This window comes from Phyllostomus hastatus, unplaced genomic scaffold, assembly GCF_019186645.2.
Source record: "Phyllostomus hastatus isolate PE091 unplaced genomic scaffold, TTU_PhHast_1.1 phas_contig_38, whole genome shotgun sequence".
NCBI lineage: Eukaryota > Metazoa > Chordata > Mammalia > Chiroptera > Phyllostomidae > Phyllostomus > Phyllostomus hastatus.
The window spans coordinates 10539096-10552555 of NW_025333869.1; the positions used below are offsets into that span (position 1 = coordinate 10539096).

Sequence of the window (13460 nt, forward strand, 5' to 3'; positions counted from 1 at the left end):
AAGAGAGAGAGAGAGAAATATCAATGTGCAGTTGCTGGAGGCTGTGGCCTGCAACCCAGGCATGTGCCCTGACTGGGAATCAAACCTGCGACGCTTTGGTTCGCAGCCCACGCTCAATCCACTGAGCTACACCAGCCAGGGCCAAATATAATTTCTTAATACACCCAGTGATTGCAAAACCTTCATGTGCATGCATTTTTTAAACTTCACAATTTTTTCCTTATTACTTGAAACAATTAGTATTTCCACCTCAAACTTCAGTCTTTCTCCTTAACAGTGGAAATTTTGAAAGGCTGTCTGAGCTATATTTTATTCTTCATCTGTTCATTCACAAAGAAAATATTTACTAGTGCAGGCACTGTGCTGTGTAATGGTGATACAATGGTGAACAAGCTAGTCATTGAATTTACAATCTGTTGAGAAAATTAGTTAATTATTATGCAAGCCAATAGGCTAGATAATCCCAACTGTGTTAAGTGGCACAAATGGAATACAAAAAATGGTCTGATAGAGAGAAGTTTTGTATTTACATATGGGAGGCCTGACAAAGGATACAAAATTGGAGCTGAGAGATGAAGGAACCCTGCATATGAGAGAGTTGGGGGGAAAAGCACTCTAGGCAGAGGAAATGTGTAAATTCAAGATACTGAAGCAGGGAAAGGATTGCCATGTTCAAGTAACAGAAGGGAGTCACATGCAGTTAGGCTAGTAAGTCTGAGAATGGTATTGAGACAAATTGTGATACGTTTCTATATGTGAATCATGAATTAAGGGGGTGAATGGGGGAAAAAAGCCAGAAGCACACTTCTGGTCAAGATGGCAATGTAGCTATATTCGGTACTTGCATCCTCCCACAACCATATCAAAGTTACAACTAAACTACAGAACACTCACAATTCAGAACTGTCTGAAATTAGGTGAATAGAAGTCTAACAATAGGGGTTTAAAGAAGAAGCCACACCACCTGGCCTGGAGGCATAGGTGGTTTCAATCCCCAGTTAGGGCACATACCTAGGTTGTGGGTTCAGTCCCCAGTTGGAGCACTTGTGGGAGGTAGCCAATTGATGTTTTTCTCTCACACTGATTTCTCTCTCTCTCTCTCTCTCTCTCTCTCTCTCTCTCTCTCTCTCTCTCTCTCTCTTTCTCTCTCTCTCTCTATCTTTTCTTTTCTCTCTCTAAAACCAATAAACATACTCTTAGGTGAGGATTTTTTTTTTAAAAAAGAAGCCACACCAAGCCTGATAGGAAGGGTAGACATACAAAAACAGGCTCCCACACCCATGTGTGGCAAATAAAAATCAAGAGGGAAATCTGAGCTGCAGAGGTTCCTGCTGAAAAGTGAGAGGTCCCAGCCCCACACAGGCTCCTCAGCCCAGTGTTCCAGCGCCTGGAAGAGAGGCCCAAGAAACAGGGCATCTAGTAGACAGCTTCAGACCACACTGAAGCACCACCCACCAGCTACACAGTCAAGGGGTGGACTTAGCAGGCACAGAGCTCCACTGAAATAAGTTCTGCTCTGTGGAGTGGGCCCCTGTGCAGCTGACTCTCCATGGTGATCACAGCCAGTACTCATAGCTGATCAGCCCGGGGGCAAATCCCTTCCACTGACCTGTTGACAGCAATCAAGGCTCAACTACAACAGGAGAGTGTACACTGCCCACATGAGGGTGGGGGGGTGCACCTGGAATGCCCAGCTTGGATGATCAGGGAGGCTGTACCACTAGACCCTACAAGACACCTACTACATTAGACCATTCTACCAAATACACAGAAACAAACACAGAGAGGCTGTCAAAATGAAGAGATAAAGAACAGGAAAAAAAAAACCCTGAACAAAATGGAGACAAGCAACCTACTAGATGCAGAATTCAAAACACTGGTTATAAGGATGCTCAATGACCTTAAAGGAAAAGAAGTTGAACTTACAGCTTCAACAGGGTAAAAAAAGACATGGAAACATAAAAAAGAACCAGTCAGAAATGAAGATAAACCAACTGAAATGAAGAATAATTTACGGGGAATCAACAGTAGAGTAGATGAAGCCTCATTTGCATATTGGTGTGCTAGAAGAGAAGAGAGAGAGCAAGAAATTGAAAACCTATTTGAAAAAATAATGACCGGAAACTCCCCTAACACAATAAAGGAAATAAAAGGAAAGTTCAGAAAGTCCAGGGTCCCAAACAAGATGAACCCAGAGGCCCAAACCAAGACATACCAAATTAAATTAATATTCTTTATTGATTTTTTTAGAAAGAGGGAGAGAGAGAACCATCAATTTGTTGTTCCATGTATTTATGCATTCATTGGTTGCTTCTTATATGTGCCCTTGTGACAGGATAGTAAAAAGCTAGGAAAATTCCAGAGCAAGTGGAATGAGGAAACTGAGACAAGAAAATTAAGGCCAAACAGTTTGAGCAAATTACAGCCAGCTGGTGAATCACAAGACTTTATCTCCCCTAACCAAGGGCACTTGAGAGTAAATGGTTTATACCTCTCCTTCCCCACCAAAGAATACATAGCTTAAATCATCCTGGTCTGGGAAACAGAGAACAGAGACCCAATTAATGCCATTTGTGCCCGCTAAACCCAAGAACAAATGAAGCCAGGGGACTAATAACAAAAACCCATTAAAAGCCAGGCAGACCCAAGATAAAAGTAAAACAACATAGCAGACCAAAGGATATTCCCAATCCCCACCCTGGTGCACACATTTTGACTTATCAGCATATTAAAAATTACCTTGAAAACTGATGCATATTCTACTGAAACCCTCTGCTAAGATTCTCACTCACAGAAGAAAGATAAAAAGCCCTCAGGACAAAGACTCAGGGTAGGTTTGCTCTAAAGCTCACCCATGCCCCTTCTTGAACTTTTTACTTCCTCCCAAACTCTAAGGGTCCCCATGAGACTTGCATCCAGGGGAAGAGAGGGCAACAGAAGCTCAACCCAGGCTTATCCCCTGATCCTGTGTCCCAGCCCTGCTTTTTCTCTGACTTCCCAGGAAGCTAAAAGCATCTCCACCTTGGTTAACTTCTGTCTCCGTGACCTTCACTTCCCAGTGAGCTAAAAGGATACCTGCCTTGGCTTACTCCTTTCCTATAACATTTCTAGGGAGTCAAAGCAGAGAACTGCCTACACTCTGTCCTATTACTCTCTTCTTACTTTGTCTACCCTAAGTCCTTCCTTTGTTTCACTGTCCCCAGCTTTAATAAATGTACCTTTAAATTCACTTGGATTCATGTTGTAATCTTTCCTATACAAAGTCAACAACCTACACACTACAAGCTGCCTGAGGCAGGCCCATTCCAAGTCAGTCCTCGTCTGGTAACATCCTGATGAGGGACTGAACCCACAACCTGGGTGTACTGGGATGATGCTCTAACCAAGTGAGCTACCCAGGTAGACCCAACACATCATAATTAAAATACCAAAGGTTAAAGACAGATCTTAAAGGCAAGGGAGTTGTCAGGTGATTTCTCAACAAAAACTTTGCAGGCTGGAGGGATTGGCAAAAAATATTCAAAGTGATGAAAAGCAAAGACCCACAACCAAGATTACTATACCCAGCAAAGCTATCATTTAGAAGTGAAGGACAGATAAAGAGTTTCCCAGATAAGCAAAAACTAAAGGAGTTCATCATCACCAAACCAGTATTACATGAAATGTTAAAGGATCTTCTTTAAGAAGGAGGAGAAAAAAGCCCTAGCTGATGTGACTCAGTGGATTGAGTGCTGGGGTCACTGGTTCAATTCCCCGTCAGAGCATAAGCCTGGGTTACAGGCCGAGTCCCCAATAGGAGGCACGTGACAGGCAACCACACACTGATGTTTCTCTCCCTCTTTCTCCTTCCCTCCTTGTCTAAAAATAAATAAATAAAATCATTTTTAACAAAGGGAAAAAAGATCAAAAATAAAAACAATAAAATGGCAATAAATACATTCTATCACAACTGCATCTAAAAAACAAAACAAATGAACAAGGAGGACAGAAACAGACTCATAGATACAGAGAACATTTTGACTGCTGCTAGCTGGGAGGAGGATTGGGGGAATGGGTGAAAAATGTAAAGGGATTAAGAGGTACAAATTAGTTGTTACAGAATAGTCATGGAGTTGTGAATTACAGCATAGGGACTATTCTAATAACTATGCATGGTGTCAGATGGGTGCAAGATTTATTGGATGATCACTTAGTAATTTGTGTAACGTCTAATCAGTGGTGTCCCAACTGAAAATAATACAATATTCTATGTGAACTGTAACTGAAAAATAAAAAATGATTTAAATTTTTTTAAAAAGGTGTGAATGAATTTCAAACCTCCATGCATACATAACTATGATTTTTCATTAAGTATAACCACAGACATTGGGATTATTTGCATTTATTCTGTGCTTAATTAGTAATGTCATGACAATACTTTATTACAATGTTATTTTTTAAATGTTAGACTTCTATTAAATTATTTCAGAAGGATATTGCATTGGAATAGCATTTAGTTCTGAATAGCTTATTTTAGGTGTTCCCAATAATTAAGAAGTGTCATTTAGGTCTCTAATCCACCCTCATTAAGATGCAAATTGTGACCAATGCTTGCTACGTGTGAGACATACCAAATGTGAACTTGGAATTTCTTGTTATTCTTCCCAAAAACATCAACTCTGCTATCTTTAGTATTCAATAATGACTGAATCAGTAATGATTCAACACAATTCTTTCTGATTATATCACCTAAATGTGAATATTTTTAAGTCCTTGGAAACAAGTAAAACCAGTGCCCAATATAAAGGAAGGTTAATAGAGAATGCGTCAAGAAATAATAAATAAATAGAATGCTAACGATTTCTGAAAGTAGAAACCACTTACTTAAATGACCATTTGCAATTGGTATTCCCATTTTTAAAAGAATACTCTCAAGGTATTGAGGTGAATATTAAAACTTAAAAATGATGGTTATTAATAAAGCATGCCAATGTAAACAAAGAACTACATCTTAATTCCAGGATTCATAAATTTTGAATATTAAACTAAATACCATAGAATTATCTCAAGACAACTATCATTTCTCTTTTATCAACCAAACAGCTATTCATTTTAAAAGACTATTTATATTAAGGATGGAGCAATCTGCTTTGCTATTTAGAATTGGAATACCTTTTACCCACATTTTGATCAGCATGCACTAGACTCATGCTTCTGACTATGGAAATGGTGGTCAGTAATGATGGTTAGTCTATCATTGACACTTTTGTCAGATTTCTCAACCAAACAAATATTTGTCACTATTTGATCCTAACATAAAAGGATCAAATTGGACTTATCTCAAATCCTAGTAATAGGCTATTAATGATTAAGAGAGACAATGTGACAGATTCTATCTTTAGGTAACTGTTTTGTAGGTAGAAGTTCAAGAAGAAACATTAACTCTTTCAGGTAAAAAAGAATGGAACACACACTTAATCTCTGAATGAATTTAGCAGGATAAAATAATTCATGAGCCACTAATTATAATATCTTTGTTACAATTAAAGGATGTCATAATATCAAAAGGAAAATACACTATTTTATTGAAAAAACAATTCCATTTTATTCAATACATCATAAATTATTAATTTATGCTTTAAAATGTAATCATCAGTCATATTTTAACCATAAACATTCTATGGATGGCTAATAGTCTACACATTTAAAATAACTGGAATAAAAACCTGGAACACAATAATTTACTAAACAGTAACACTGTAATTTCAAAGAGTTAATGCAACTACCCTAATATCTGCCTTATAACCAGAGAGAAGTTTATTTATCAGAGTACTTTGTCTGGATAAAAATTGAACAAGCTTCTCCAGAATTAAATTTTTAAAGAACATTATCTGAAGGAGATAAAATCTTTGCTAAAATGGTAAAGAGCATACTTGGGGATAAATGGAAGCTTTTATTTTTACCACCATTAACTTTATGTATTGACTTCTTTCAAGAGTACATTCATTAAAGCTGTGGCAGTGAAACAAGGAAGGCTTGAAGGCAGAAGCAACAGGAGGGAGCCTAAGTAAGTGGTGCTGTGCTTTGGCTCTCCAGAAACGTTATGGAAAAAAAATGAACCCAGGTGGAGCTGCTGTTAGCTCACTGAAAAGTCAGAGAAAAGGGGGCCTTGGATAGAGGTTTAAGGGGTTAGCCAGGGAAGAGCTACAACTGAATATTGTCATGGTTGCAAGTCTCACGGGGTTCCTTAGAGTTTAAGAGGGAAAAGTAAAGATGCATACCTGAGAGGGAAGTAAGGCGTGGGTGTGCTCAAGGGAACACCCACTGTAGAGGACTTTTTAGATTACTTACTTGCTTACAGGAGGTATAAAATTATAATGGAAGAACTCTATTATAATAGAAGAATATTTAATCATGATCTCTTATATTTTAAATCTAATATAAATCTCTTAAAAGTCTCTTCATCTTAGGCTCATAAGCATTAACCACTTACCTAACTATAAACAAATTAAATGCTTTTTGCCTTATTTACCTTTCTTCCTTTGAAGTTGAGGATACCAGGCTGCTCCATGACCCCATAATATAAGTACATAATGTTGACCTTTGGCCTGTTCCACTGTTAACATAACTTTCCTTTGCTTCTCTCCTCTATAACTATATAATGCCTCTGGAAAAGAAAAAAGGAATATTTTAGTTACTCTATCACATGTGATACCATATTTTAATGTCTAATGATAAAGATATAATAATTAACAAATTGTACACTAAGGTCTTGTATCTTAGTTATTTTATAATCTAAAATTAAGGAGGTGACCAAAATAATTACCTGTCAGTATAGTGATATCAATGACTCTTAGTACTGCATGGACTAACATGTCAGGCTGAAGCTGCTCCAATTCTACAAATTCTATACTGCTCATTTTCTGAGGCTGCCTCTGAGGAAGATCTCTGAGATAGGAATGTTTTGAAGATACATATGCCAGTAAGTCTTGAAGTACAACACCACTGACTATACTGGAATCTAAAAGAAAAAAACAATACACATGTACCAAAGATGGCAAAATTACATTTTCTTGACAACACAGTATTTACTGAGAACTACATTTTATGCTGTAAAGTATATTAAATATAAAACATGATTTCATTTCTATAAAACATGTAGCTTATTCTTAACTCAGTTTAGATGCAAAAATAAGCTGGATATTTTTAACCAAGAAATAGAGTATTTACTATCTCCAAAAAACTTGCCCTGTTCCCTAACTTCTCTATCTTGTTATTAATAATTTTTTCACCAATTAACCTAGACCAACATTTCAGTTATTTTTTGACTCTTCCATTAGCCTTTTATATCTAATTGGTTCCCTAATCCCTGATTTAATCACATCTTCCCCAACTATCCCAAATACTGCCATTCTTCCTCAAGACTTACTGCCCTGGCCTTGCCTTCCCTCAGTAACATTCTCATTCTAATGTATTTTTTATGCTACACTAAAGCCTCATTATTCACTCACTCATCAGTAGATCATCCATATGACAGGCATTGTATCAAGCCCTAGAGATACAAAAACATATCATATCATGATGCCAACACTGAAGGCATTATCAACCGAGTTAATAACAAACAGTGGGATTAAACTACAAAAGACACATATAACCATTACTAACAATACACAAAAACAGATTTCCAGGGAAGCTGGAAGAGGCTTTCTTGAGAAAATATTTCACCAAGATTTTAGAAAAAATGTTTAGTTTTCTAGGTAGTAATTAGGGGTAAAGATATATTTCCAGGCAAAGAGAAGGGATTTGCAACCCCTTAGGTACAATAGATACATAGTCTGATAGAGCATACTGACCCATTATCAGAATAGTATTTTTAAATATATTTTATTGATGATGCTATTAGAGTTGTCCCATTTTTATCTCCCCTTTACTCCCCTACTCCCTGTACCCCCACTCCCACCAGCAATCCCCCACCTTAGTTCATGTCCATAGGTCACTTATACAAATTCTTTGGCTTCTCCATTGCCCATACTATTCTTAAACTCCCCCTGTCTATTTTGTACCTAACATTTATGTTTCTTATTCCCTATACCTTTGCCCCCATTCTGCCCCCTCCTGGCTGATAACCCTCCATGTGATCTCCACTTCTGTGATTCTGTTCCTGTTCTAGTTGTTTGCTTAGTTTGTTTTGGGGGTTTTTTGGGTTCAGTTGTTGATAGTTGTGAGTCTCTTATCATTTTACTGTTCCTATTTGTGATCATCTTCTTTTTCTTTGATCACTCCCTTTAACATTTCATATAATAAGGGCTTGGTGATGAAGAACTCCTTTCACTTGACCTTATCTGGGAAGCACTTTATCTACCCTTCCATTCTAAGTGATAGCTTTGCTGGACAGAGTAATCTTGGATATAGATGCTTGTCTTTCATGACTTGGAATACTTCTTTCCATCCTGTTCTTGCCTGTAAAGTTTCTTTAGAGAAATCAGCTGATAGTCTTATGTGAACTACTTTGTAGGTATCTGTCACCTTTTCTCTTCCTACTTTTAAGATTCTCTCATATTTTTTTTGATTTTTTTAAATTTTATTTTAATCATTGTTCAAGTACAGTTTTATCCCACTTAATCCCATTCCAGCCCACCCACCCAACCCTCCCCTCTTCCCCCCCCATTACCCCCACCCCTAGTTTTTGTCCATGTGTCCTCCAAATTTGTTCCTGTAAACCCTACCCATTCCACCCTGAAATTCCCTCTTCTCTCCCCTCTGGTCACTGACAGTCTGTCCCCTATTTCAGTGTCTTTGGTTATATTTTGCTTGTTTCTTTGTTTTGTTATTTAGGTTCCTGTTAAAGGTGAGATCATGTGGTATTTGTCTTTCACTGCCTGGCTTGTTTCGCTTAGCATAATGCTTTCCAGCTCCATCCATGCTGTTGCAAAGGGTAGGAGCTCCTTCTTTCTTTCTGCTGCATACAAATCCATTGTGTAAATGTACCATAGTTTTTTGATCCATTCATTTACTGATGGGCATCTAGGTTGCTTCCAGCACCTAGCTATTGTAAATTGTGCTGCTATGACCATCGGGGTGCAAAGGTTCTTTTCTATTGGTGTTTCAGTGTTCTTAGGATATAGTCCCAGCAGTGGAATCGCAGGGTCAAAAGGCAGATTCATTTTTAGTTTTCTGAGGAAGTTCCATACTGCTTTCCATAGTGGTTGTACCACTCTGCAGTCCCAACAAGTGCATTAGGGACCCCTTTTCTCCACAACCTCTTCAACACTTGTTGTTTGTTGCTTTGTTTATGATGGCCATTCTGTCTGGTGTGAAGTGGTATCTCATTGTGGTTTTAATTTGCATCTCTCTGATAGCTAGCGATATTGAACATCGTTTCATGTGTCTTTGGATTTTCTGTATGTCCTCCTTGGAGAAGTGTCTGTTCAAGTCCTTTGCCCATTTTTTTAATTGGGTTACTTGTCTTCTTAGAGTGCAGTCGTGTAAGTTCTTTATATATTTTGGAGATTAAACCCTTGTCTGAGGTATCATTGGCAAATATGTTTTCCCATACAGTTGGTTCTCTTTTTATTTTGATACTGTTTTATTTAGCTGTGCAAAAGCTTTTTATTTTGATGAGGTCCCATTTGTTTATTTTTTCCTTTGTGTCCCTTGCTCTAGGAGACATGTCAGTAAAAAAGTTTCTGCGTGAAATATCTGAGATTTTCCTACCTACGTTCTCCTCTAGGACTTTAATGGTGTCACAATTTATATTTAAGTCTTTTATCCACCTTGAATTTATTTTTCTGTAAGGTGTAAATTGGTGCTCGAGTTTCATTTTTTTGCATGTAGCTGTCCAGTTCTCCCAACACCATTTGTTGAAGAGGCTATTTTTATTACATTTTATGTTGCTGCTTCCTTTGTCAAATATTAATTGACCGTAGAGACTTGGGTTTATTTCTGGGCTCTCTGTTCTGTTCCATTGGTCCATGTGCCTGGTTTTATGCCAGTACCTGGCTGTTTTGATTACAGTGGCCTTGTAGTATAGTTTAGTGTCAGGTATTGTGATCCCTCCTACTTTACTTTTCTTTCTCAAAATTGCAGCACCTATTCGGGGTCGTTTATGGTTCCATATAAATTTTTGAAATGTTTGTTCAATGTCTGTGAAATAAGCCATTGGTACTTTACTAGGTATTGCATTGAATGTGTAAATTGCTTTGGGTAGTACGGACATTTTGATGATATTAATTCTTCCAATCCATGAACACAGTATATGTTTCCAATTGTTTGTGTCTTCCTTGATTTCTCTTCTCAGTGTTATGTAGTTTTCTGAATACAGGTCTTTTACCTCTTTGATTAGGTTTATTCCTAGGTATTTTATTTTTCTTTTTGCTATTTCAAATGGGATTTTTTAAATATATTTTATTGATTATGCTATTACAGTTGTCCCATTTCCCACCTTCTCTCCCCTCCAACCTGTACCCTCTCCCACCCATGTTTCCCCCCTTTAGTACATGTCCATGTGTCATACTTATGAGTTCTTTAGCTTCTACATTTCCCATACTATTCTTGCCCTCCCCCTATCTATTTTCAACCTACATTCTATGCTACTTATTCTCTGAAACTTTTTCCCCTCTCTCCTCCTCCCAGCCCCCTGCTGCTAACCCTCCATGTGCCCTCCATTTCTGTGGTTCTGTTCCTGTTCTAATTGTTTATTTAGTTTCTTTTGGTTTTGCTTTAGGTGTGGTTGTTAATATTTGTGAGTTTGCTGTCCTTTTACTATACATGTCTTTTCTTTATCATCTCTTCTTAGGTAAGTCCCTTTAGCATTTCATAAAATAAGGGCTTGGTGATGATGAACTCCTTTAACTTGACCTTATCTGAGAAGCACTTTATCTGTCCTACCATTCTAAGTGAAAGCTTTGCTGGATAGAGCAATCTGGGATGTAGGTCCTTGTCTTTCATGACTTGGAATACTTCTTTCCAGCCCCTTCTTGCCTGTAAGGTCTCTTTGGAGAAATGAGCTGACAGTCTGATGGGAACTCCTTTGTAGGTGACTGTCCCCTATCTCTTGCTGCTTCTAGGATTCTCTCCTTCATTTTCACCTTGGCTAATGTAATTATGATGTGCCTTGGTGTGTTTCTTCTTGGGTCCAAATTCTCTGGGGCTCTCTGAGCTTCTTGGATTTCTTGGAAGACTGTTTCCTTTGCCAGACTGGGGAAGCTCTCCTTTATTATTTGTTTAAATACGTGCTCAATTTGTTGCTTTTCTCCTTCCGATTCTGGTACCCCTATAATTCAGATGTTGGAACGTTTAAAGGTGTCCTGGATGCTCTTAAGCTTTTCCTCAATTTTTCGAATTCTTAATTCATCATGCCTTCCTGCTTGGTTGATTCTACCTTCCTTCTGGTCTGCTGTATTGTTTTGAGACTCAGATACCTTCATTTCACTATTGGCTCTCCTCCGCGTATCTTCCTGCATCTCTTTTATGGTAACCTGCATCCTTTCATCTAAATTGCACCCAAAATCAACCAATTCCATGAGCTTTCTGATCACCATTGTTTTGAACTGTGCATCTGATAGATTGGCTATTTCTTGGTCGCTCAAAAGGATGAGTCCTGGGGGACTGATCTGCTCTGTTGAAAACATGTTTTTCCCTGTCTCTCCTTCCCCCCCCCCGCCCCGGTCTGGTCGCTTTGTTACGGTGGGGGGCGGAGCCTTAGGTGTTCACCGGGGCTGGGCACCCCAGTCGCTAGATTGTGATGTTGTATGTGGGGGCGGGGGCGGGAGCGGGAGGGAACAATGGCGGTAGTCCCATTCTACTGGGCTCAGACACTTCTCTGGGCTCCCGGGCTGCGAGTTCTGCCCTGGTCCACAATTGCTGCCTCACTGGGTCCGCCAGGCGCAGCTTGCGTACTCAGGGATCACCGCCGCATTCTTGCACCCCGGATGGCTGTCGCGCGGATTTCACGCCAAATTTTCCCCGACCTCTGCGCGCCGCCGACCTGCGCCAGCCCCGCGCCTGCCCGGCTCGTCGTCCCCTACCGGTCTGGATGTATGGGTTTACTTCAACTTCTAGGCTGTCTGACTTCCATTCAGATAAATTCTCTGTTGGTTCTGGACATTATTCTATCTGTAAATTATTGTTGTAAATTATTGCTGTTCTAATCTTGGTTGTGCGAGGAGGTACAGTGCGTCCACCTATTCCTCCATCTTGCCGGACGTTCTCAAATGGGATTTTTTTCTTGATTTCTGCTTCTGCTGTTTCATTGTTGGTGCACAGAAATGCCTTTGATTTCTGCATGTTGACTTTGTATCCCGCTGTTTTGCCAAATTCATTTATTAGGTCAAGCAGTTTTTTGGTGGAGTCTATGGGATTTTCTATGTACTCTATCATGTCATCTGCAAACAGTGACAGTTTTGTTTCCTCCTTTCCGATTTGGATTCCTTTTATTTCTTTTTCTTGTCTGATTGCTGTGGCTAAAACTTCCAGTACTATATTGAATAGAAGTGGTGAAAGTGGACATCCTTGTCTTGTTCCTGTTCTTAGTGGAAAAGATTTTAATTTTTGCCCATAGAGTATAATGTTGTCTGTAGGTTTCTCATATATGGCCTTTATTATTTTGAGGAATGCTCCCTCTGTTCCCACTTTGCTGAGTGTTTTTATCATAAATGGGTGCTGTACCTTATTAAATGCTTTTTCTGCATCTATTGTTATGATCTTGTGGTTTTTGTCTTTGCTTTTGTTTATGTGATGTATTACATTTACTGATTTGCGAATAGTAAATGTAATTTATCATCCTTGCATACCTGGAATGAATCCCACTTGGTCATGGTGTATGATCTTCTTAATGTACTGTTGGATGTGGTTTGCCAGTATCTTGTTGAGGATTTTAGAATCAATGTTCATCAGTGATATTGGCCTGAAGTTTTCTTTCTTTGTTGCGTCTTTATCCAGTATTGGAATTAGGATGATGTTGGCCTCATAAAATGAGTTTGGGAGTCTTCCACCTTTTTGGATTTTTTGGAATAGTCTGTGAAGGATAGGGGTTAGCTCTTCCTTAAATGCTTTGTAGAATTCTCCTGTGAAACCATCTGGTCCAGGGCTTTTGTGTGTTGGGAGCTTTTTGATTACTGCTTCAATTTCTTTTGCTGTTATTGGTTTGTTCAGGCTTTCCGCTTCTTTTTTATTGAGTTTTGGAAGATTATATTTTTCTAGAAAGTTGTCCATTTCATCTAGGTTTTCAAATTTCTTGGCATACAGTTCTTCATACTAATTTCTTATAATCCTTTGTATTTCTGTGGTATCTGTTGTAATCTTTCCTCTTTCATTTCTGATTGTGTTTATTTGGGTTTTCTCTCTTTTTTTCTTAATGAGTCTACTTAAAGGCTTGTCGATTTTGTTTATCTTTTCAAAGAACCAGCTCCTGGATTCATTGATCCTGAGAATTGTGCTTTTAGTCTCTATGTCATTTAATTCTGCTCTGATCTTGGTTATTT

At 38.6% G+C, this 13460-nt stretch overlaps 1 protein-coding gene across 6 annotated transcripts in view; it reads right to left on the reverse strand.

Moving 5' to 3' along the window:
• Positions 1-13460, reverse strand: part of SHLD2 (shieldin complex subunit 2) — a 176802-nt gene that overhangs the window by 47532 nt on the left and 115810 nt on the right. For all 6 annotated transcript variants that reach the window (XR_006786057.1, XM_045842446.1, XM_045842448.1 and 3 more), the window contains exons 4-5: positions 6806-7000; positions 6512-6646 (exon numbers count right to left, since the gene is read on the reverse strand). Coding sequence is in view for 5 of the 6 variants with exons in the window: in XM_045842446.1 (XP_045698402.1) it covers positions 6512-6646; positions 6806-7000 (330 nt within the window). In the remaining variant the exon portion in view is untranslated. The remainder of the gene's footprint in view (positions 1-6511; positions 6647-6805; positions 7001-13460) is intronic.